This window comes from Protopterus annectens, chromosome 7.part0, assembly GCF_019279795.1.
Source record: "Protopterus annectens isolate FY-2018-M chromosome 7.part0, PAN1.0, whole genome shotgun sequence".
NCBI classification, from domain to species: domain Eukaryota; kingdom Metazoa; phylum Chordata; order Ceratodontiformes; family Protopteridae; genus Protopterus; species Protopterus annectens.
In genome coordinates, this window is record NC_056739.1 from 1046978684 (window position 1) to 1047003977 (window position 25294).

The 25294-nt window shown below is 44.6% G+C and overlaps 1 protein-coding gene across 2 annotated transcripts in view; it reads left to right on the forward strand.

Annotated features, from left to right (window-relative positions):
- The window catches only part of CEP152 (centrosomal protein 152), a 2961597-nt gene that overhangs the window by 1971495 nt on the left and 964808 nt on the right, over positions 1–25294 (forward strand). For both annotated transcript variants that reach the window (XM_044077591.1, XM_044077592.1), the window contains exon 17: positions 772–904. In XM_044077591.1, coding sequence (XP_043933526.1) covers positions 772–904 — 133 coding nt within the window. The remainder of the gene's footprint in view (positions 1–771; positions 905–25294) is intronic.

Genomic DNA, 25294 nt, shown 5'->3' on the forward strand with positions numbered 1-25294 from the left:
CGCTGTCCCATCAGTTATGAATGTAGGCGAGATAGGATCGCATTACATCTTTTAGTTACGTACTCGCCATAACGATAGATGTATGTGATCCATCTCGCCTACATTCTTACGTACCTGCCCTCCTTCCCCCTACCTGTTGGATCTGGAGGAAACACTGTTGTGCAGTCTGATTGATGCATGTGGATGAGTTGTTGTGGGGCAAACAAGATCTGGGGGTTTGGGCATGGTACATCCTGGGATAAGGGGTTGGCCCAGCCAATGAGAGACTTCGTGCTAGTGTATCGGCCGAGTCGGAGCCAATTCTCCGCTCCGAGCCCATCGGTTATGAATGTAGGTGAGATGGATCACATACATCTATCATTATGGTAAGTACATAACTAAAAGTTTTGTATAGTCCCTCTAAACCCCTTTTCTGTGCCCTGTCCCTCTAGGTGTTGTCAGAAGCTGTTGGGGCGTGATTGTATTCCTCTGGTTTAGTTCATTTCCTGACACGCCCACCCATCTTTGAAATCTCTTGCCTCTGTAAATATGGGAGTCTCCTGCAGCAGCTGGCATTAAGAAGTCCTTTAAAACTCGCATTACAAACTTTGTATTTGAGTTTTCTTAATAATGTTTTATTGCTGTTTCTGATAATTTATTGATTTCATTGTACTCTGCTAAATTGAACTTGAAAGTTGCAAACAACAGGGCTATGTTTTTATGTACTAAAGAAAAATGTATTGAAGACATAGTTTTATGTTGGTTTACACAATTGAACCTTTCTTGCATCAGAACAAAGCTTGAGGAAGTGAACCAAGAAATGCTCGGAGTGCAAGAATGCTATATTACTGTTTGCAAAGAAAAGGACTCCCTGGAACAAGCATTAATGAAAATGGAGCAAGAACGAAAAAATCTGGAAGAAAAGGTAAGCAGTCTTTCACTCCGGGTTGTTAAGCACTCTACTGTTTGTTAATGCTTACCACTGACTTTTGGATTTCAGTGCTTTACTACAGAGGTCAGTTAGGAAAGTTTAAAAAAAATAGCTGTTTGACATAACTAGAATATGCAGTGATCTGTACTAGCAAATAAGGCTGGGTTGTTTAATATCTAATGTTAAAACAACAGCTGTGTATCCCATGGAAACACACACTACACTTGAACGGGGAAGGGGTCTGTATTGTATTACTATCAACTTTTAGCAACTTTTGTTTGTGCTTCAGGGAAATGCTAGTTGCCTGTGTCCCTAAGTAAGGGGATGTCTTTACAGCCTGTTAATGAAGCTGAATGTTTCAGACAGAAATGCCAAACATATTAAGTGCCCAAAACTTGTAGTGACAAAGTTATATTTCTGTGATGTTTGACTGACTATGACAATACTAAATCTTACAAGACTGAAAACCTAAAACTGAGTATCTGATGTTGTCCTTCTCATTCTTCCTCACTGATGGGTGTCTGATCCGACATCAGATCCAACTCTACCACTTTTCCCAGACATTAGGATCTGAGTCTCGAGCTCCTCCCTTTTCCTATAATGCACCATACCCTCCCTAACTCCCCAGATGTCATTTGCCGTGCATTGTGTTCAGATGTGGTTCCTGAGTATCGGGCAGTTTCTGTTTTGAGAGATAAGTCTTTTGGTGTTATTTTACAAACCTTTACGTATATGCATACATATTTATGTTTATGTGTGTGTGTGTGTGTGTATGTATGTATATATATATATATATATATATATATATATATATATATGTATATATATATATATATATATATATATATATATATATATATATATATATATATATATATGGATTCCATACATTTGGTCGAATTACACTTAGTCGAAAATGATTCCAGGCATTTCACTTCACTGAAAGCTCACTTGGTCGAAGTTCATTTGGTCGAAAATGGAATATAGCCCCTGCCCCACTGCAGTGCAACCCTGGAGTGAGAATATTAAATAAGGGGGGGGGTGTAGCCCCCCACATTGTGCCAATAGTTTTTACTAAAGATATATATATATATCAATGCATTTCTAATGGATAATACCTTCTTATAGTAGTGAATACATTAAAATTATGTGAGGGGCTACACCCCCCACAACCCTCATTGTGAGGGGCTGTGCTCCCACACCCCCTACTTATTCAATATTCTCACTTCAGGGTTGCACTGCAGTGGGGCAGGGGCTATATTTCATTTTCGACCAAATGAACTTCGACCAAGTGAGCTTTCAGTCAAATGAGCTTTCAGTGAAGTGCAATGCCTGACATAATTTTCGACTAAGTGTAATTCGACCAAATGTATGGAATCCATACATATATATATATATATATATATATATATATATATATATATATATATATATATATGGGTTCCTATTACCAGATCGAAAGACTGTAATCACGAATACGAAAAGAGCAACACATATTGCACGAAAGATGGAAACGCCGAACGTCCAAAATAGCGAAAATTTAAATGTCGAAGTTTAATGGTTGGCCCGTCTGCGGTATAGCTCTGTAAGGTAAGTGTGCAATGGATAGGACTTTTGGGTTAGGATGTGGGTTAAGGTAAGTGAATAGATAGGTAATGTATGTAAGATTTAGTGTAGTGTTAGAAGTGGGGTTTTATTTAACTGTATGTATGTGTATTTATTTTTTTTGGGTGTATGTCTGTAGGGAAGTGTGCGGTAGTTACGGACCTTAGGGTTAGGGAGGGGTTAAGGATAGTGCATAGATAGTTGTGTATGTGTGGTTTAGTGTAGTGTTGGAAGTAGGGTTTTGGTGCTTTACTTTAGGTTAAAAGTAGGGTTTAGTTAGTGTATGTATGTGGTTTATTTATTTTGTTTGGGTAGGTCGTATGTAGCGGGTGGTGGGATTGGCCGACTATGGCAGTTAGTTATTTTATTTTTCGCTGTTTAGTGCGTTCAGCATTTTCACAGTTCGTGTAATAGGTGTCGACATTTAGGTATTCACTTAAAGGGTTTTTTGATTTGGTAATATAGACTATATATATATATATATATATATATATATATATATATATATATATATATATAGATATAGATAAAGATATAATATTCTACTGGTTTTCTTTTTCTCCCTTCTCTTATTAGACTTCCGTAGGCATTAGGGAGTTTCCTTCTCTGCCTTCCTTTTTTTACCATTGGTACTCCTTTATCTTTAACTGTAAAAAAAAAAAAAACTTTAGAAACATAAGGTTTGTCTACGTAGAGTTATTACTATTGTTGCTGTTGTTGTGACTGTCACAGCTTTTTCTCCTTTTGATCCTAAAGGGCGTCTAGCTTCCTCATGGCTGTGAAACCAACAGGCTTTAAACGATGCACTTCTTGTGGGCATAAGATTCAAAATTCTGATGCCCACAAGAAGTGCATCTACTGTTTAGGACCAGAGCATTTGGACATGGATTGTCTGATGTGTGTGGCCTTTGACCCTTGGGCTTTTGCCGACCATATAAATAAATTAATACTTAAAGGCCTTTTACCTGCATCATCTTCTACTGGGGCCCAAACTCCCTCATAAAATGTCTGCTCTAAACGATCCCTCTGTGCTTCTCTGAGGGAGTCGTCGGAGCCTTGTCAGAAAAGATCAAAACTCTTGGATCTGACTTCTCTGGATTTCAGTACAACCCGAAAGGCATTGGGTCCGAAAACCTCTTTGGATCCATCTTCCTTGGATCCCAGTACTACTAAACCATCCGGTGCAAAGACCCCATCAAACCCGATTGCTTCGGCCCCAGGTGAATCAAAGTCCTTTTCTGGATCCTAGCGTCTCAGATCAGGAAGTTCTTGTACTTATTTTGGGCTCCCGTATTCTTGGTACATCATCTTTGGATCCAAAGGCTTCAGATCCCACATTTACGAGCCATACACCAGCTTTTCAAGTAGAACCTCTCTCTCCAGCCCTTCCCACTAAAGTTTTTCACATGCCTACAAAGTCTAGGCATGCTTCCTCGGCATCATCTTCCAGGTCTTCCCAAAGTTTCACCGAAGCCGATATGGATAGGATGATGTGGAAGTTCCTCATGATGTAGATTCAGATGGGAGTCTTGCCATCTCCAAACATAGGTTCATAGGTTGGTACTAGGCTGTCGGCCCTAGGGCCTATAGAAGCCTAGCCATAACAATTCCCTGAATATTTCTTCCCACAATATTTGCTTCTCTGGACCCCTGTCTAGCAGGGTGACTGACATGATCCCCGGGGTGAATTTCCTATCTCTTAGCCAATCATCAAGGTTCCTTTTGAAGAGGGCCAAGGAGGCGCGCTCTGCTTGACATGTATGGGCAGTCTATTCCAGAGTATGGGGAGTCTCTGGGTCAGGAACCTATCCCTCCAGCATGTTTTGTTCATTGTGATGACAAGGTTTAGATCCCTGGAGCGTGTGGCTCTGAGGGATTGGGATTTCTTTAAGTGGAGCATGTCCAACAGCTCAGGGTTTGACATGGCCTTGTATGTTAAGCAGAGATCACCTCTGAGTAGCCAGTATGCCACAGAGTATAGCTGGAGTTTTTTTAGACGGTCAGCATATGGCATCTGCTTTAGGCCTGTGATTCTTTTAGTGAGGTATTTCTGTGACCTTTCCAGCTGTTGCAGATGTCTTGTGAGGTACATACCAAACGGGGCATTATACTCTATAATGGGTCTAATGAGGGATGAGTACAGTGGGACAATGATCTCTTTTTTTCTGGATGAAAAACCCTTAGTGATGAGGTGTGCCACATAGAAGGATTTCCTGACTGTTGTGGCGATGTGGCTATCGAAAGTGAGACCACTGTCCACCTGTGTCCCTAAGTCTCTCATCACACTTTCGATGTTTAGTGTACTGCCACCTATGTGGTAATTCATGGGTACATGTTTTTTTTCCAAAGTGGATAACTATGCATTTCTTGGCATTAATCTTGAGCCCATGGTTCTGACACCAGGCATCTGTTTCTGCAAGGCCCTTTTGTAGAATATCCATATCATTTGGGGATTCAGTAATGGCTCCCATGGCCTGTACTTCAGAGAAGTAGATGCCAAACAAGAGTGGTCCCAGGACTGAACCCTGAGGTACTCGTCACTTGTCTGGAGCTGGAGTTGGAGTTGGCTACTTTTATAGTCTAGGTTCTGTCCCATCTTGGATCCTTGAGTGCTCCATGTTCTACTTTGCCGACTCCTTTTCCAGTCCAACCCTTGTTTTTTCTGATCCAGTCCTTGGTTTCAGGAACCCAGGATCCTGGTTTCCCAAGAGAGTGTGTTGGATCTGTGGAAGCTCCCTTCCTCAGTTCTATGTGCCTGACAAGCCCTGCTCCATTTTTGTTGGATCAGAGCAGGTCCCAGATCCGAGATGTCTGTGTTGACTCTAGGGGGTTGCCTTCAACTCTTACTTTGTCAGATCATTTGCTTCACTTTGGGGCTTCGGCCCTCGAAATCTTGAGTCTGGTTCTGTCGGGAGGCTCAGAACTGTGGTTGACTCTGCTCTCTCTCCTCCAGTGACTTCAGCTCCGGGGGAGGGGTTTTCCTTAGGTCTGTCAGCCTTCCAGGATGCAGAAAGGGCATTTTCTTGGATCAGAGAGCTGTCTCCACACACCCAGGGTGTGCCCCATTCATCATCGGATCTGAGCCCATCACTTCTGCCGTAGGTCAGCCTGCCCTGAGGAGCCTCCAGACCATGTCCCCCAGGGAGCCCCCCCTTCTTTCGATACCCATTGGAACATACCACGAAGGAGGTCTATTGAAAGAAAAAGTGTAAAAGGAGGCACGTAGAGACTCTTATGGGGTCTGTCATGGAGGAGATCGATTTCTATGGTGGAGAAGGATCTCCCTGATTATCACCTGACATTGTCTCAGAAACGTGGCTGGTTCTCCCAACATCCTCCTTCTGAGGAATTGGTGTTCCTGGAGACTTTCGGGGCAGGACCATCTACCTCCTGGGTGTGTCTCCCCTGGCAAATGAGTTGATAGATATATTTTCCCACTGGGCCAGGAAGGAACCAGATATGGTCAGGCCGATCTGTAATCCTCCCGATGGTTCCTTAAGCTGTCCTCTAATCCTCCACATTGGAGTAAAGGTGTTCCGATAAATGCTGTTGTTGCTGCAGCAGCCACAAAAAAAGAGCTATTGGACACTGCTACACAAGTGGCTTCCTTACCGATGCATCGCACAATATCTCTAAGACAACAGGTTCAGGACTTGTTAGATCTAACTTCTTCTCCAACAAGGTTAAATCTGATGCCAGTTTTTATTCTGTCCTCATCCTGTGGGGTTCAGATCCGATCCCTCAGATCCAACTCGGCTGTTACTATAGCTTGTGGTAACCAAAAACTCTGAAGCCTAACCCTTACCCAGCATACATCAGTCCTAAGAACCTAAGATTTCGTTTGCTGCTTTGCAAGTTAGACGTGGTTACTCGGTGCTCTCAAGCTGATAAGTTGTAAATTTTTATAATTTGCCTCTTTCTTTCCAAACTCTTTATCTTATTAACTATCGTTCTTTCCCTTACCTAGCGACTACTCAGAATCTTTTCTAATTATAAGTAATCTTATTTTTCTTCTGTTTTGTACTTTCAGTACTCTAGCTACTATTGTTAGTAGATGTCCTTCAAGAATGCAACTGCAGTCATAACATATGGGTTGTCCTGCCTCAGGCAGCCCTCGGTCGGCCGGATTCCAAAGTCTGGGTCCGACGTCGGCTGATGTCGCAATTTCCTCCGACGTCAGAGCGGCTGGGGTACATAAGCATCAGCCGACGCCATTTTCTTCAGTCTTTCTTGCCGCGCGGTGCCCGAAGCAGAAGCAGTTCGCAAGTGCCGGTCGGTCAGCTCCTGTATTCTTCGATTCCGAAGTCATCAAAAGCCGGCACCCTTGGGGACCTTTTCTTGCCTCAGCCGATGTCAGAAATTACTGAAAAAGTTAACAATTGTCTTTCTTGTGGTAAACAAATACCTCATAAGGATTTCCACTCTTACTGTCTTCCTTGCCTTGGCCCAGACCACGACGTCTCGGCCTGTGTAGCCTGTGCTCACTTCAACAAGCGCACTCTCAGGCACCGGGCGGAGTTCGCTGAAGATTTTTTCAGCGAAAAATTTACTTACACAATGCCGTCGGAACTTCCGACATCGCAAACTCCCAAGAAACGAAAAGACCGGGACCGACATCCTCGGCCCGCATCTACCTCCGACTCCACGCTAAAACCAATCGCAAGTGCTCCGGTTCCCTCTGAGACGGTTTCTCCACCACTCCGAACTGAAGACACCGCATTACCGACGACTCCGATTCCAGATATCACTCCGACGCCAGTTATTGATTTTCCTCCGGATACCGAAACCGAGGAAATGCCCGAGACCATTGCTGTAGACAAGGTCACTCCAGCACGTGGAGCTGCCAGGCCTCCTATGGCCATGTCTATTAAGGCCTACACTAGGGCTAAGGCAGCCAGCAAAACAAAACATCTTACTACTAAAACCTTACCTCAGCCTACTCCAGAGGCACAAATTATGTCTATGGCTGCTGATTTAATTTCTATGATTAGAGGTTCACAGGCCCATCCTGAGAGAGGATCCCAGCCTCCTTCTGATAAAAGGCCCCGGGTTGAACCCCCTGACCCTATTCCGTCAGATGAAGATTCTGAGGGCTCTGTCCACTCTGATAGCCAGGAAGAGCTCTTCCAGACCTATGAGGACTCGGATGCAGAGGATTCTATTCCCTCGGCCTCCCCTCCTGAGGATATTTCTTTTGGGGAAGTTCTGCATACCATGAGGGAACATTTCAAGTGGCAAGGCCAGGAATATTCTGATTCCAGAAAGCACCTTTGGACTTTCCTTAAGAAGCCCCAGCACAGGCCCTTAGCTATTCCTCCTGTACTTGATGTTTTGGATGATTTATATTCTGACTCTAGTGTTACCCCTGACTCTCTTCCTCCTGCTCCAGCCAAGCCAGACAGATATTACAGGGTTCCAGAAGCACATTCCCATTTATTCAGGGCCCATTCTGCTGATTTGGAAACTATTTCACAGGGGCCTAAAGGAGTTTCAGCTTCCACCTCTAAAAATCCATTGCCCTCCAACAGGGAAGCTAGGTCATTAGAGAGATGGGGCAAAAAGGTTTACACTTCCACTACCTTATCTATGAGAGCTTTGAATTGCCTTTTTCATATGTTACAATATCAGGATTTCCTGTTAGAAGATTTACAAAAAACATTGGCCACTCCTGATCCTTTAGACAGGAAGGCTTTGCAGGAAGCTGTACATAATACTCAGCAAGTAAGCAATCACTTCCTACAGTGTGGGTATGATGCACTGGAAGCTTCATGTAGGGCAGCTATGACAGGGGCAGTCATTCGAAAACATGCATGGTTAAAAGATCAACCTCTACCAGATCATGTGAAGGCAAAACTTCTGGATGCACCTTTGGAAAAGAACAAGCTTTTTGGTGCTAATGCTAAGGATGTGTTAAAGACCATCGAGGAAAAAGCAAAATCAGTTCAGACGGTGAAAGATTTCCTCCAGGTTCAACCCCCCAGATTCAGTAGGAATTGGCCTTCAAAAAACTGGTCCTTTCCTAATACAGAAAAGTTTCAAAGGGGTAAAAACAGACGTGGCTGTGGAAGAGGCCAATACAGAGGTCCTTACAGGGGACGACAATGGCAGCCAGGAAACCAAAGAAGCGACGCAGGGGTTTCACCTGCCCCACAGCCTCAATCTCAATGACTTTCCTCTACTTCCGCCTACCAGGGAACAAATAGAAGCTCCCTTGGGCGGAAATTATCTCTGTTTGCAGAAAATTGGCACAGACTGACAAAGGACAAATGGATTTTGGACATTATAGACCGTGGCTACAGGTTCCATTTTCATACCTTGCCAAGAAAACAAGGCATGCCAAACCTACCACCAAACCAGAGGGCAGAGGCTATCAAGCAAATCTCTGCTGACTCGGATGAAAGCAATAGAAAAGTTCCACAACAAGAACAAGGCCAGGATTTTACTCAAGACTGTTCCTTGTTCCAAGAAAAGAATCTCAATGGAGACCAATACTGGATTTGTCCGCATTAAACACCTTTCTCATAGTACCAAAGTTCAAAATGCTGACTCTACAGCAACTCCTTCCCATGCTGGGCAAGGGGTCTTGGCTGATTACTCTGGACCTCAAGGAGGCATACCTGCATGTCCCTATCAGACACAGCTGCAGAAGATACCTCAGATTTCTTGCAGGGCCAGAGCATTATCAATTCTCAGCATTGCCATTTGGCTTATCTACTGCGCCCAGAGTATTCACAAAATGCCTGGCTTCAGTAATTGCTCATTGCAGGCTCCAGGGGATACAAATTTACCCATACCTGGACGACTGCCTCATACAAGCGGACGACAAATTGATGTTGTCAAAAAACGTGGACTATGTCATAAGATTACTACAAGCTCTGGGATACACAGTCAACTTCCAAAAGTCAAGACTGCAGCCATCCCAGCAAATAATCTTCTTAGGAGCCAAATTAGACACAGCCTCTCAAATGGCTTACCTGACAGAAGACAAGCAAGAGAAGTTAACTCATTACTTCAAAGGTTTAGCAAAACTCACCCAGATGACTGCAAGGAGATTCCTACAGGCCCTGGGTTACATGGCATCCTGCATTCTCCTGGTTCCATTAGCAAGACTACACATGAGAAAGCTTCAGTGGTACCTAAAAAGCATTTGGTCTCAGCACAGCAACAACTTGGAGACAACCATACCGCTCATTCCATGCCTACAAAAGGAATTCCTATGGTGGGCCTCGGTGAGCCAGGCAAACACAGGTATGTCATTCAAAAAACCACAGATAACACAGACCATGACCACAGACGCCTCAGACCTTGGATGGGGGGTGCACATGGAAGGCAGGTGTATACAAGGACAATGGTCTTCAAAGGAAAGACATCTGCATATAAACCAAAAGGAAATGCTGGCAGTAATGCATGCCATCGAGGCCTTTCAACACCAACTTCAGCAAGGCCATTTACTGATATGGACAGACAACACCACTGTGATGTGGTATATAAACAAGCAAGGGGGCACCCACTCTTACCCCCTTTGCAGACTGACAATGCATCTTTGGGAGAAATCACTGAGCCTAAACATCCAGTTACAATCCCAGTTTGTTCCAGGCAAAGACAATGTCTTGGCGGACAGCCTAAGCAGGAATTTCACAGATCCACACGAGTGGAGGTTACATCCCAAGATCTTCACACAACTTACTTCGACATGGGGCAGGCCAGAAGTAGACCTATTTGCCTCTCACCTCAACCATCATCTACAAAAATTCTGCACAAGGACATACCATCCAAAAGCTTGGAAAATAGATGCTCTCTCATTCAACTGGAACTTCCTAACAATCTATGCATTCCCACCTCTGCCAATGATGACCTCAGTATTACTAAAGATCAAAGCAGAGAGACCCAAGGGAATCACAATAGCTCCGGACTGGCCAAGACAACACTGGTACCCACTACTACGGAGCATATGTCACACCAGGAGGTGGGCCCTTCCCCATTGGCCTCTACTTTTGACTCAACACAATTTCAAAACAGTGCATCCAAACCTTCAGACACTGCAGCTAACAGCCTGGGAGATCCCATAAATAACATCAACCTATCTCTCTCCAAGGAAGTTCAGTGGATACTAACAGAGGCTCGAAGACCATCCACCAGAAAGGTTTACTTATCAAAATGGAAGAGATTCAGCAATTGGAATACCAGCAAGGGACATGATGCATCATTGTTGAACATCCCACTCATCTTGGAATATTTGGCAGATATCCTAAAGAACGGCTTCTCATATTCTTCCATAAAGATACATGCATCAGCTATTTCAGCTAGATATAACACTGATCCTCCTGTCTTTTCACACCCTTTGCTAAGGCAATTCCTCAGGGGAATCAAGAACATTAAGCCACCAAGAAAGGCCCCAGTACCAGCCTGGGACCTCAATTTTGTCCTAGAAAAACTGACTCTACCTCCCTTTGAGCCAGCAGCTACAGTTGACTTGCAGTTTCTCTCATGGAAGACAGCTTTCCTGTTGGCAATTACCTCAGCAAGAAGGGTTTCGGAACTACATTTAAAATAAGATTTTTAGAGCATTTAAGAGACATCAAAAATGGTAAAGAAGACAGCCCAGTTGCAGCACATTTTTTAGAAGCACATAATAATTGTAATGATGGTTTGAAAGGAACTGTTTTGGAACAAGTTTGTATATCTATGTTTAGTAATACTGATGTTAAAACTGTGTTAGTGCAGAAAGAAGCTGTATATATTTTAAAATTTAAAACTATGTTTCCTTTTGGGCTAAATGAAGAGCTCAATTGGAGTGTATTACCTTGTTGAACTGTTTAAATTGATTAATTGTTTAATCATTTTATTATGCTTGTGTATATAAACTGCTCTTTTATGCAAGTGTTTCATTCTCCTTGAAGGCTTTGGCCGAGATGTCAGAGAGACAGAGATTTTCTTGTATACAATAAATCCTGGTGGAACTTGTTCTTGTTGTTTCTTTGCTATTTGGTTTGGTTCCTGTTGTTCCAGCTTTCGGAACTACAGGCCCTAATGGCAATACCACCGTTCATAATTTTTCACAGAGACAGGGTTTCATTAAGGACCAACCCTACTTTTATGCCTAAGGTGGTATCTAGGGTTTCTTTAAATCAAGCTATTCATCTGCCTGCTTTCTTCCCCAATCCTGAGAATAAGGGGGAAAGACTGTTACATACCTTGGACATTCACACACAACTTCGATACTACCTGGACAGAACCAAGGCCAGTAGGAAGTCTGAACAACTTTTTGTAGCTTACGCCCCTGCAGTCCAAGGAAAAGCAATTTCAAAACAGACAATTTCAAAATGGATTGGACATTGCATCAGATTCTGTTATTCCTTTCATGGAAAGACTGTTCCAGCCAATGTCAGGCCACATTCCACCAGAGCTACAGCCACCTCTACAGCATTCTTAAGAGGGGTGCCTACTAAGGACATTCTAGAAGCTGCTACATGGAGCTCCGTGCATACATTCTCCAAACACTACAATCTCCCTCTATACTCCAGATCCAGAGCAGGCTTTGCTTCGGCAGTCCTGCAGGGTTTGATTGCCTCACCTTCTTTTTCCTAGAGCATTCCTCCTCCCCCAGCTAAGCTATGGTATTCTACCCATATGTTATGACTGCAGTTGCATTCTTGAAGGACATAGTACAGTTTTGTACCTACCATAAATGTAGATGTCCGATAGACATGCAACTGCAGTCGGATTTTCCTCCCTCCATACCCCTCTATGCCTAGGGTCCACTCCTATCCCTGTTTCTCTTAGCTGGGGATATCTGTTATGGTGTATTTGTTTTATTGCTCATTTATTTGTCTGGAATCCTGTTTTTGTCTTCCAAATTTGATTACAACCTTCCTTCGGGGGCACCTGGCATCTGGGGCAAGAAACACTGAAGAAAATGGCGTCGGCTGATGCTTATGTACCCCAGCCGCTCTGACGTCGGAGGAAAATGCGACATCAGCCGACGTCGGACCCAGACTTTGGAATCCGGCCGACCGAGGGCTGCCTGAGGCAGGACAACCCATATGTTATGACTGCAGTTGTATGTCTATCGGACATCTACATTTATGGTAGGTACAAAACTGTACGTTTTTCACATTACACTGAGTGTTTTTCTGATACATCATTGTTGATGTACCTTTTCCCTCTCTCCTTGCCTTTACAAAAAAAAAAAAAAATTTTTCCCTTTAATGGATGTTTTCCTATACTTCTTGTTGATTTTTTTTGTGGAAGATTATGGCTGACAAGGATAAAGGACTGGCTGATTTTAAAAAATGTCAGAAGTGTGGCCATAAAATACCCTATGCTGATTTTCATAATCTCTGTGTATATAGTTTTAGCCCACTTCACCTTCAAAAAGACTGATGTTTTTCGTATTTCACTGTTGCAGTCATTACATTTGGGTAATCTGCTGGCAGGTTGCCCTTAGTCGGCCTGAATTCCAAAGTCTTGGGTCCTGCGCCGGTTGCTGTCTCCTCTTCCATGACATCATGTCGTCAGGGCTATAAAACATGCAGCCGACGCCATTTTCTTTAGTCTTTCTTGCCGCTCGGTGCCCGAAGCAGAAGCATTTCGCAAGTGCCAGTTGGCCGACTACTGAAATAGTCGAGTTTAAGTTTCAGAACCAAAGTCTTCACTAAAGCTAAGTACCCCGTTGGGGAAACTTTTTTCTTGCTTTTTACCGATGTCAGAAATAGTTAATAATTGTATTACTTGTGGGAAGCAAATACCTCATAAGGATTTCCATTTATGCTGTTTTCCTTGCCTAGGCCCTGATCACAACGTGTCTGGCTGTCGGTTTTGTGCTAGATTTAACCAACGCACTATTAAGCGTCTGTATATTTTTGCATCAAAGTATTTTGGAAACAGATTTAACTACCCAGAAATGTCGGACAGCAATCCGACTACCGAAGTACATACAAAACGCAAAGAAAAGGACAGAGAAAAGCAGTCGAGATCCAAAACCAACGACGAAGCTTCCCCTAAGCCAGTCACTGGTTCGCCAGTACTAAGTGAGGTGCTTTCGCAGCCCCTGATACGCGCTACCTTCAAGTCGCAGGCCACTATTGACTCCCATGTGGAGTCCGGCATGCCGCAAGATACTCAAGGTATTGGACCGACGGATGTATCTCCCTCGGATGGGTCCGGAGCCTCTGAGCAGGCACCGGCTTCTGAGGGTGTATTCAGACCTCAACATTTGTACATCAAACTGATGACAACTGCAAAACCAAAGACAAAAGCAACTTCTAAAACTAGAAAACTGACGCATGAGCCACGTGCACAGGCCTATATGCCTAAAAAACAGGTGATCAAAATGGCTGAAGACCTTATTACCTTGATCAGGGGTACCCATCCCCCTCCTGATAAGAGGCCTAGGCAAGACACTGACTATGAATCTTCAGATGAGGTTTCTATTTCTTCTGATTCCTCTTCTGATCAGGAATTTTCTGATCAGGAATTATCTATCCATCCCTATGAGGATTCTGATGCTGACGAGTCTATTCCATCTCCATCTCCTCCTGAGGATTATTCATTTGGAGAAACCTTGCATACTTTGAGGGAGCATTTTCACTGGGAGAGTCAAGACTTCTCAGAATCAAAAAAAGAGGCTCAGGGATTTCCTTCTTCTCCCTCAGCACAGGCTTTTAGCCTTTCCTCCTGTTTTAGACATTGTGGATGATGTGTTTTTGGAGTCAAGCTTGTCCCCTGACTCCTTACCTCCAGCTCCCAGTAAGCCTGACAGATATTACAGGGTCCCTGATTCACATAACTTTTTATTTAGAAACCCTGCTGCTGATCCTGAAACTATTTCACAGGGTCCAAAGGGAGTTAAGGCCTCAACAGCAAAAAATCCTACCCCCTCTGAGATTCAAGGGCACTGGACAAATGGGGAAAAAATGTTTATACATCCGCAACCTTGGCAATCAGGGCCTTAAACTGTCAATTTCATATGCTTAAGTACCAGCAACATGTTATGGGATTGCTGAAACAGAAAATGATGTTGATTTCAGAATGTGCAAAAAATAAAGAATTGAAGGAATTATTGCATGCAGCTGAACAAGTTGGAAAGCATACTTTGCAATGTGGTTTTGATTCCTTAGAGGCCTCTTGCAGGGCCGCAGTTCTGTGATTAGGAGGCATGCCTGGTTAAAGGAACAACATTTACCTGATCATGTTAAAGCTAAATTGCTAGATGCACATTTATAGCATGATTCTCTTTTTGGTATTAAGGCAGAAGAGGTTTTAAATAAAATCGAAGACAAAGCTAAGTCTATACAAACTGTTAAAGACTTCTTACAAGTGCAGCCAACAAGATTCAGTCGACAGTGGCCTAACAAATATTGGTCCTTTCCTGTGTCAGACAGAGCTGAAAGAGGCAAATCCAGATGCCCTAAGGGTTCCAGATACCAGGCGCAAGATTCATACAGGTCAAAGCAATGGGGCGCTTCCACCTCCAAATCTGGAGTAGATAAAGCACAAACCTACAGAAAGCAATCCCAATGACTTCCCTCTGCCTACACCAAGCACTTATCTTTTGGCAGCACCCATAGGGGGAAAATTAGCACTTTTTGCACAAAATTGACAGTTAATAACCCAGGACAAGTGGGTACTAAACATCATATCACAGGGATACAGATTCCATTTCCACACTCTGCCAATGGCAAGTGGTTGGCCAGATCTGCCAAAAAATCAATGGGCAGAGGCACAGAAACAGGTTACGTCCCTCATGGATATGGGGGCCATTCAGATAGTAACAGAACAGGAAAAAGGACAAGGTTTTTACTTGACTGTTCTTGGTACCCAGAAAGGGCAAGGCCCTGGCGGCCAATACTGGACTTATCAATTTTGAACACATACCTAGACATTCCAAAATTCAAAATGCTGACTTTACAGCAGCTTCTACCCATGCTGGGCAAGAATGCTTGGCTGGTGACTTTAGACCTAAAAGAGGCATACCTGCATGTCCCAATAAGACAATCGTGCAGAAGATACCTCAGATTAAAGGCTGGCTTAATGCATTACCAATTCTCTGCACTGCCCTTTGGCTTATCTACTGCGCCCAGGGTCTTTACAAAGTGCCTGGCACCAGTAATTACATTTTGCAGACAAAGAAGTATACAAATATATCCTTACTTGGACGACTGTCTCATTCAAGCAGAGAACAAGGGCACTCTTCTTCGACACCTGGCGTTTGTTAAAAAAAAGGCTTCTAACATGCCTAGGGCACACAATAAATTAAAAGAAATCACAACTGGTACCCTCTCAAAAGATAACATTCCTGGGTGAAAGCTTGAATACAACTGCCCAGACGGCTTACCTCATGCCAGACAAAGGCAACTGACTACTTACTTCAAACTGATGGCAACAAAAGCCCAGTCTTCTGCAAGACAAATTCTGCAGGCTTTGGGCTTCATGGCATCCTGCATCCTACTGATTCCATATGCAAGACTGCATATGAGGAAACTTCAATGGTACCTAAAAAGTTTATGGAGTCAACATTCTCACCGTCTGGAAACAATGATTCCTCTCATTCCCTGCCTGCAACAGGAGTTTCTATGGTGGGCAAAGGCATGTCACCAAAACATGGGACGGCCATTCACTCTACCCTCTAACAGCCAAACCATAACAACAGACGCATCAGATTACGCCTGGGGGGCCCACATGGCAGGAAGATGCATTCGGGGCATATGGTCACCAAAGCAAATGCATCTGCATATCAACCAGAAAGAGATGCTAGCTGTTCAAAATGCCCTAACAACCTTCAAGGCTGTTATACTTCATCCAGGATAACTACTGATAAAGACGGACAACACCACAGTCATGTGGTATATAAAGAAGCAAGGGGGGCACACACTCATACCCCCTCTGCAGATTAGCCATGGCACTGTGGAACACAGCTTTGACCTACCAAATACATCCTCAAGCTCAATTACTGCCAGGAAAACAAAACACTCTGGCAGACGATTTAAGCAGAAACCTTATGGATCCTCACGGGTTCAGAGCCTTCAGCATGATAACAGAGAACTGGGGGAGCTCAGACATAGATCTATTTGCTTCTCCTCAAAATTTTCAACTGAAAAGATTCTGCACAAGGACTTATCACAGACGAGCATGGAAAGTGGACACCCTATCCTTCAGTTGGAAAAACCTATCAGTTTACACCTTTTCTCCTTTGCCTCTTCTCCCCAAGGTCCTCCTAAAAGTCAGGCAAGAGAAACCAAAGGTGATACTAATTGCCCGGACTGGCCCCGCCAATACTGGTACCCAATCCTAAGGAACTTGTCTCAATACCCAGCTTGAACCTTGCCTCAAAGACCACTACTACTGTCCCAGCAAAACAATCAGGTCCTGCACAGTCAGCTACAGACTCTGAACCTGGCAGCATGGCTGATCATGTAGTCATGCAAACACCTCTCAGTAAAGCTGTGATGAATGTCATTTTGGAAGCCAGAAGGCCTAGTACCAGAAAATCTTATGCTGACAAATGGAAGAGATTCTGTGCTTGGAATCAAGCACAAGAAACTGATACAGCAGAACCAAATATTCCTTAGATATTGCAGTACTTAACTGAGATGCTTGACAAAGGCCAATCTTTCTCATCAATTAAAATTCATGAGACAGCAACCAACACAGGACCCAAGACTTTGGAATTCAGGCCGACTGAGGGCAACCTGCCAGCAGATTACCCAAATGTAATGACTGCAACAGTGAATACACTTGAACATCTGCATTTATGGTAAGTGTACACAACTGTACTTAACTGTGCGCCATGGTTTTTCTCATAGAGCCTTAAATGAACAAAAGAACAAACTCATCTTAAAGGGACAATCCCAGCGTTTCTTTGTTTACATTCTACAATGTTTACCTTGAGCAGTGTGTAATTCTGAGCATGCTCGAGACTTGTCTGTGTAGGATAGGGGGAGGGTTATCTACAGCAAGATTCAGGCTTTTAATCACAGTCCTTCTTTTTTCCTGACCTACTCACAACACCTTTTAGGTTGAGCGATTCATTATTTTAGCTTATGGCTTGTTAATTTCAAAGAAAGGTGTCTTCTAAATGTTTTAATGACCTGCCTTTTCCTGACTTCTAGTTTCTGTGGAAAGGATTAGTAAACAGTTAATTTGAAATTGTTCGATCTCGCCGTTTGTTCTTACACACGGGTTCAGAGCCGATCCTCGGCTCCAAGTCGGCCGCATCACAAGCTCTGCATCTAAGAGAAGCTCGAGGCACAGTCTACATCCCACGATCCTCCGCTGCTATCCCTCAGATCTAGTTTGCTGTTGCAACAGATCGCGTTGAGGAGAGCTCGGGCCAGTAAAACTTTTGTATTTTTTTCAGTATTTTTGAGTATTTAGAGCTGTTTAAACTAATTATTCTAGTGGATAGTTAATAATAGTTGTGTGTGTGTGGTTTTTCCTCATAGGGGTTTTCATTATATATTCTAATAATTGTAGTGTTTTGGCTTAGGCCTTTTTCGTCCAGTCAGGGCTCTGACAGCAGTAAATATTTACATCTATACGATTAGTTAGAATTTTCTTAGCTTTTAGTATTTAGTCCTTGTGTGCAGTGTTTTTATATATATATATATATATATATATATATATATATATATATATATATATATATACACACACACATATCTTTGCTTGTATAATCCGTAGTTTTATATATCTACATACTAGTTACTCATAGATAAGGTAGTGCTTAATATTTAACTGTGTTGTTAGACTATTTAACAGTTTACAAGTTATTGGTAGAATTAGTTACTCGTTAGACATGGCAGAGAAAGCTAAATCTGGTTTCAAAAGATGTCAGTGTGGACAGAAAATGTCCATCACAGACAATCATGCTTCCTGCGTCTACTGTCTTGGCCCTCTACACCTGCAGGAGGACTGCTCTATTTGTCACTCCTTCAGTGGAAGGGTCATGATGGAAAGGTGCAGGAAGTTAATCGAAAGGGGCTTGCTAAAGTCAGACTTTCAAGAAGCCTTGGAGAAGGCTGATCAGGCGTCGAAGTCTTCGAAGGTATCGGAGCCCAGGTCATCGGCTCCGAGCACCTCTACTAAGGTTCGGTTGCCGGCTCCACAGACTTCGGGGCTGAGCATCGAGCGTTTATGTCTGATCGAGGCCCAGGTCCTGGAGCCGGTATCGGAGGTGCCTCCACCCTCGATCCTTCGTTCGGTGGCATCTTCGGCCCCTTCGACCCATTCTTCCAGGCCGTTATCTGATACCGACATCGAGAGGTACAGAAGCTCATGGGGAACACGGCTCTGTCCAAACTAATTGTGGTTTCGTCCCAATTGGTTTCGAAACTCGAAGCCCTCCCTGTGTCTCCTGCAGATCCTCCTTCGAGACCCATCGAGTCCCCGGAGCCGGGAGAAGAGGAATCGATGATTGTTGAACCCTCGGTACCGAAGCCTTCCTTAGTGCAATCGGCACCAGTGACCTCGACTCCCTCAGAGCCCATCGAGGAGTTGTGGAGCCGACGGTCTCTCCTCGGTTCCGGGGCCGAGAGTCGAACTGAACTTTCGGTTCCTACTCTTCCCCTTGGAGCCTTGGCACAGATTAGCTCTGCTCTGTCCTCAGGGTCAGAGCCCGTGGTCCCGGTCTCGGGGAAATTACCGTGCTCTTCGGATCTGGTGGAGTCGTCGGCCCGGGGCTCCAGTGCCTTCGACGTTATGAGGAACGTCTTGTCTGAGAAGACATTTACTTCATTGGAGTAGTCTTCTCCTTCCCCCAAAGGGCCGCATTCTGTTTCTGTACCCGCAATCCCTCCCAAGCGTAGAGACCCAATGCCTCAGCCAGCCCCAGAGGGTGTCCCTGTTCCTTGGAAGCTTCACCAGACGCTCCCTCTGATGAAGTCCCGAGGAAGAAATTGTGCAAGAGGAGGCACATTGATTCCCCACAGGAATCATTGACATCGGACATCAATTTGGATGAGTCAGAGGGGTTCCCACGGTCCCCCTCTGAGGATGTCTCATTTGCTGACATCCTGGAGATCTTGAAACAGAGGGGTAATTGGCAGACCTTTGCCCCCACTGAGGACGAATCAGTGTTGCTGAAGGCTTTTGGGGCTCAGTCTTCTACCTCCTGGGTGACCCCGCCCTTCGATGAGTTAATGGACCTAATAGCTCGAAGGGCGCGGGAGACTCCGGATACAGTGGAACCAGTCCCTCGGAGGCAGAACAAATATATCACTGCCCCCAGGACAAGACGTATCTTACTAAAGGAGTCCCAGTGGATGCTATGGTGTTAGCGGCAGCCACGAAGAAGGAAATGTCCGAGGCATCTTCCTCTGTCCATCCTCATAACAAGGATTCTAGGACTATGGACAGGTATGGGAAGCGTGTTTTCAGTTCAGTGACTTTTTCCATGCGTTAGCTGAACTACCTCACGCACTTTACGCAACTTCAGAGAGATCTCCTTAAGGAGCTGGGAGATACTCTCCAGGGTAACACAGATGCTGCTGTCTCGGAAAAGGTAACAGCACAGCTTAACACCCTCACTTCGATAGTAAACTCGTCCATGAGGCTCATTTTGTACGCGGACGAGGGTTCGAGTAGGGCTGCAGCTTCAGCGATTGCTCTGCGGAGACAATCCTGGATGCGCCTTGGGCTCCTTTGCGGAAGCCTTCAAGTCTTCCTTTACCAATGCCCCTTTTGATGGTGCTACCCTGTTTGGACCCAAAGTAATGGAGACTCTCACTCAGTGTGAGCAAGAAGGTAAGACCCTGTCTGCCATAGGGGTCTGTTTTTCTGCCCCGACCAGACCGTATCCCAAAGGGCAAAGAGGCGGAAAAATGTGGTTCCGAAAGACTCTGGGATCTTTCCAGTCCACACAGAGTGATGCCCCCTCCAGAGGCAGAGGAGGAGGGAGAAATGGAAGACGCCACCCAGGCAGCAGAGGGGGGTCCGCAGAACCAGGGCGACAGGGATAGCGTCCCTGGGAAGCCCTTCCAGCACTCCTGAGGGGAGGCCCGACTGTCATGCTCTGGAGGCGGTCGGGGGTCGCTTAGCTTTATACCCGGAGGCCTGGCTAAATCTCACTTCAGATTCCTGGGTAAAAAGTGTAATAACCAGAGGATACAACATACCATTTATAACCATTCCCCCCGATCAAAAGAGATTACCAGTTATTCCACCCAATCTGTGAGATCAAGCAGCCATAGAAATAAGAAAGCTGCTCGAAAAAAGAGTCTTCCAACCAGTCCCGGCAGACCAGATAGGATTCGGAACTTACTCAAGGTTCTTTTTAGTTCCAAAGAAGACGGGGGGACTGGAGGCCAATATTGGACCTCAGCAAACTCAACACCTTCGTAAGGAAGGAAAAATTCCGTATGGTCACGCTACAATCGATCCTGCCCTTTCTACAGATGGACGATTGGATGTGCTCTATAGATCTCAGGGACGCGTACTACCACATCAAAATGGCCAGAGCGTCCAGAGATCACCTGCACTTCCGGCTGGGAGCCAGTCATTTCCAATTTCGAGCTCTGCCCTTTGGTCTCACCTCAGCCCCAAGGGTGTTCACCAAATGCATGGCAGTAGTGGTGTCTCACCTGAGGCAGCTGGGATTCTGGGTGTTTCCGTATCTGGACGACTGGCTCCTCACCGCCACCACCAAGCATCGTCTTGTACAAGCCAGGGACTACACAATCAGCCTCTGTTCCCATTTAGGAATGTCAGTCAACTTGGAAAAATCTGCCTTATCGTGCTCACAGCATATCTCATTCATAGGGACGGAGTTAGATACTACTACAGCTCTGATCAAGCTTCCCCAGATAAGAGTGTCAGCCGTCAGGGATCAAGTCGCTATTCTTCTTCGGAACAAGAAAGCTTCTGCTGCGCAAGTGCTGAAAGTCCTGGGCATGATGGCAGCTACCCTTATTGCAGTTCCTCTGGGCAGGATGCACATGAGGGTCCTCCAGTGGCTGCTCTTCGCGCAGTGGTCGTTCCAACAACTTCCTTTGTCACACGACATCTTGATCACGGAATCTTGCAAGCGGGATCTTCGATGGTGGCTGAACGGCCAAGATCTGATGATGAGTCGCCCGTTTGTACTACCCAACCCTACAGCCACAATAACCACGGACGCTTCCCTGATGGGGTGGGGGAGACTTTTTCAGGGGAGATCGGTCCAAGGAGAATGGTCCAAGATAGAGTACAATCTGCACATCAATGTCCTGGAGTTGAGAGCAGTGTTTCTAGCGTTGCAACACTTTCACGAATCCCTACCTCTAGGAACAGTGGCAGTTCAGACGGACAATATGTCAGTGGTCTGGTACATAAACAAACAAGGTGGAACCAGGTCTTACCCATTATGCAGAGAGGCCCTGAGAATTTGACAATGGGCTGAGTCCACAGGTCGCTTTTTGATAGCAACGCACATCCCGGGGTCATCCAATGTCATTGCGGACAGGTTGAGCAGAGCCATCCTGTTGCTACACGAGTGGTCCCTCAAAAATCAAGTGGAGGAAAGGATTTTCCGCAGATGGGGCCAGCCTTGCTGCGATCTTTTTGCATCCCCCTTAAATGCCAAATGCAGAAGCTACTTTGCCCTACTTCCCCCTCCGGGGGGGTGCCCCCAGGGACGCACTGGTGCATGATTGGCCCCTGGGTCTCCTATATGCATTTCCTCCTGTTCCGTTGATACCCAAATTTCTACAGAAAGCCAATAGTCTGGAAAGGACTATCATCCTAATAGCACCATTCTGGCCTTGACAGATCTGATTTCCCTTTCTTCGAGCCCACCAGATGGAGGAACCATGGATTCTGGACCCAGTGCCAGACCTATTGACTCACTCGTCGGGAGTTCCTCACCCATCCCTCCAGTCCCTCAAATTGACAGCTTGGCTGCTCCGCTTCCCAATTTAGCCAGGTCAGATTTTTTTGTCTCCAGCAGTACAGCACATTCTAGTTTCTTCCCACAAAACCTCCACCAGGAAACTATACAGGAGCAAATGGAAACGTTTTGCGTGTTGGGCATCAGGGCAAGGTATAGATCCCTTGGTGGCCCTGATACACAAAATCTTGAAATTTTTATCTATACTCTTTCACGAAGGGGCCTCTACTTCCATGATAAGAGTACAGTTAGCGGCCATATCTAACTTTCATGTAGGTGAACGAGGCTCTACAGTCATGTCCCACAGGCTTTGTAGAGCTTTCATGAAGGGTACCTTTCACCTCCGTCCACCCATTCGGGATCCGGTTTTTCCATGGAACTTGAATTTGATGTCATCTCAACTTATGCTACTACCCTTCGAACCAGCTTCAACGTGTTCGCTTAAGTATTTGTCATGGAAGACTCTCTTTCTTATTGCTGTTACTTCAGCTCGTAGAATATCAGAGCTACAGGCCTTGTCCGTTAGGCCACCATACATGGTTTTTCATCCAGACAGAGTCTCCTTGTGTACAAATCCGTCATTCCTCCCTAAGGTATGTTCTGTGTTTAATATTAACCAATCCATAGAACTTCCCATATTTTTCAAAAACCATTCAAACAAGTTGGAATACATGCTGCACACATTGAATGTACATAGGCAGCTGAGATTTTACCTGGACAGAACAAAGGATTGCAGGAAATCGGATCGGCTGTTTGTTTCATTTGTGGATAATAAGAAGGGCATGGCAGTAACAAAATGCACATTATCCAAATGGCTTTCGGGCTGCATAAATCTATTCAGCTTCAAAACAACCACTTCCGTTCAAGCCTAAGGCTCATTCTACTAGGGCCGTTTCTACTTCTCTAGCCCATGCCGCTCGCTTACCATTGGATACTATTTGTCCAGCGGAAACGTGGGCAAAGCCTCATACTTTTGTCACTCACCACAAAGTGGACAGGACCTCCAAGGACAGGGCATCCTTTGGTTCCACTGTACTCAGGAACATTCTTTCGTGAGTCACCCAGGATAACGGAGCTAGGGACGCTACCCGTGTGTAAGAACAAATGGCGAAATCGAACAATTTCACATAAAGAAGTTATGTTCTTACCATAACGTTCTATGGAAATTGTTCATCTTGTCTTTGTTCTTACATCCCCTCCCTCCTTTCCCCACCACATTCTGGAAGAACTGGTAAGACTAGTGTCTGGTTGGTCTTCTCTCGTTTATCTACACTACCTACTCTTTAGTAGGTCGCATAGTAGTTGTACCCCTATCTGTGTTTAGTTCTTATGTTTCAGTTTCAAGTGTGTGATTGCGTGAGCGTTGGACGCAGTGGTTAGTAGTGCATTCTGGGTTCTTGCAAACTAGATCTGAGGGATAGCAGCGGAGGATCATGGGATGTAGACTGTGCCTCGAGCTTCTCTTAGATGCAGAACTTGTGATGCGGCCAACTGAGAGCCGAGGATCGGCTCTGAACCCGTGTGTAAGAACAAAGGCTAGATGAACAATTCACATGGAACGTTATGGTAAGAATATAACTTCTTTTTCAGTCTTTTTTGAGATGGTAATTAGCTTAGCCAGTAACCCACAGTGGTGGTGCTGTGGTAGCGTTGTCGCCTCACAGTAAGATGCTGTCCGGTTCGATTCTCAGCTAGAGCGTCTTCTGCGTGGAGATATGCGTGAATGGGCGTACCTTTGTTGAAGGTTGTGCATCAGGCCTGGCAAGCCGGTACGTAAATATTAACTGCCAATCATTAGCAGATCGGAGTTCTGCTGTGGTGACCCCTAACCGGGAAAAGCCGAAAGACACAAAATTAACTTAGCCAGTGGCTTTTGTCTTCATCAAATAATAGATTGTATTACCTGCTGCTACGTTTGTAGAAAGCATGTGTGATTTAACTCACAAGCATTAGTACACAGTGTTCTGTATTCCTTGCATTTCATGTTACTTACTGCCTATTTGGAATCCACACTGAATGCATTTTGTAGTACAGGCATTGCATCTTGCCAAATTACTGGATTTGTTCATTGTCAGTTTTATTTACTTTAGGTATTTTAACAATATGTGCAGGTTTTCCAATTCAAAATTCGAATTAAAGTATTTTATAATGTGTCTGGTAGTACTATTCTCCAAAGGAGTATTATATCATTTTTTTTTCTGTTGTTTCACTTGACCTATTATTTTTTTGTGCTGAGTTTAGTCTTACAGGCTGCAATCCAAATGTCTGTACTGGCAGAGATTATACAGCCAAATGACAGCACTGCCACTTTATTTGAGCTGTATCACATACCTATTTCTTATCACTGCAGTAAAATAATGAAAGCTAAATGTAATATTTTCCTCAGTACCTGCTCTTGACTAACTCCTCTACTTGCTTTTCAACAGTTTCAAACAGTGAGCTTCCCATGAGTGATGCTTTCATACTCGCACTGCATGTCTACAGTTCATTGCTGATGCTCTCTGCAGCTTTATCACCACTCTGTTATGCATCACTGGATTTCATTTTGTCCTGACCAAAACCACTGTTTCTTGACTACCTTAACAGTTATATCCCTTAATTTCTGAGTCCCTTATTTTCTTTGCCAATGGGATTAAATATAATGTGAATAGCAAAGGGGAGGGAAGACACCCCTGCCTGGATCCTCTGCTCAAGCAGTTGATTATCAGAGAGGACCCCCAGCAACTTTAGTTTTCATCTCCGATCCTTCATGTATCCTCCTAAGCATAGGTTCATGGGATGATGCTAGGCTATTGGCCCAAAGGCCCTTATAAGCTATGCAAGAATTTCACCCATGTTCCCACAAAGTCAGCACCTGTTATCCCTGTCCAGTAAGGACATAGGTGGGATCCCAGGGGTATATTTTCTATTTCTTATCC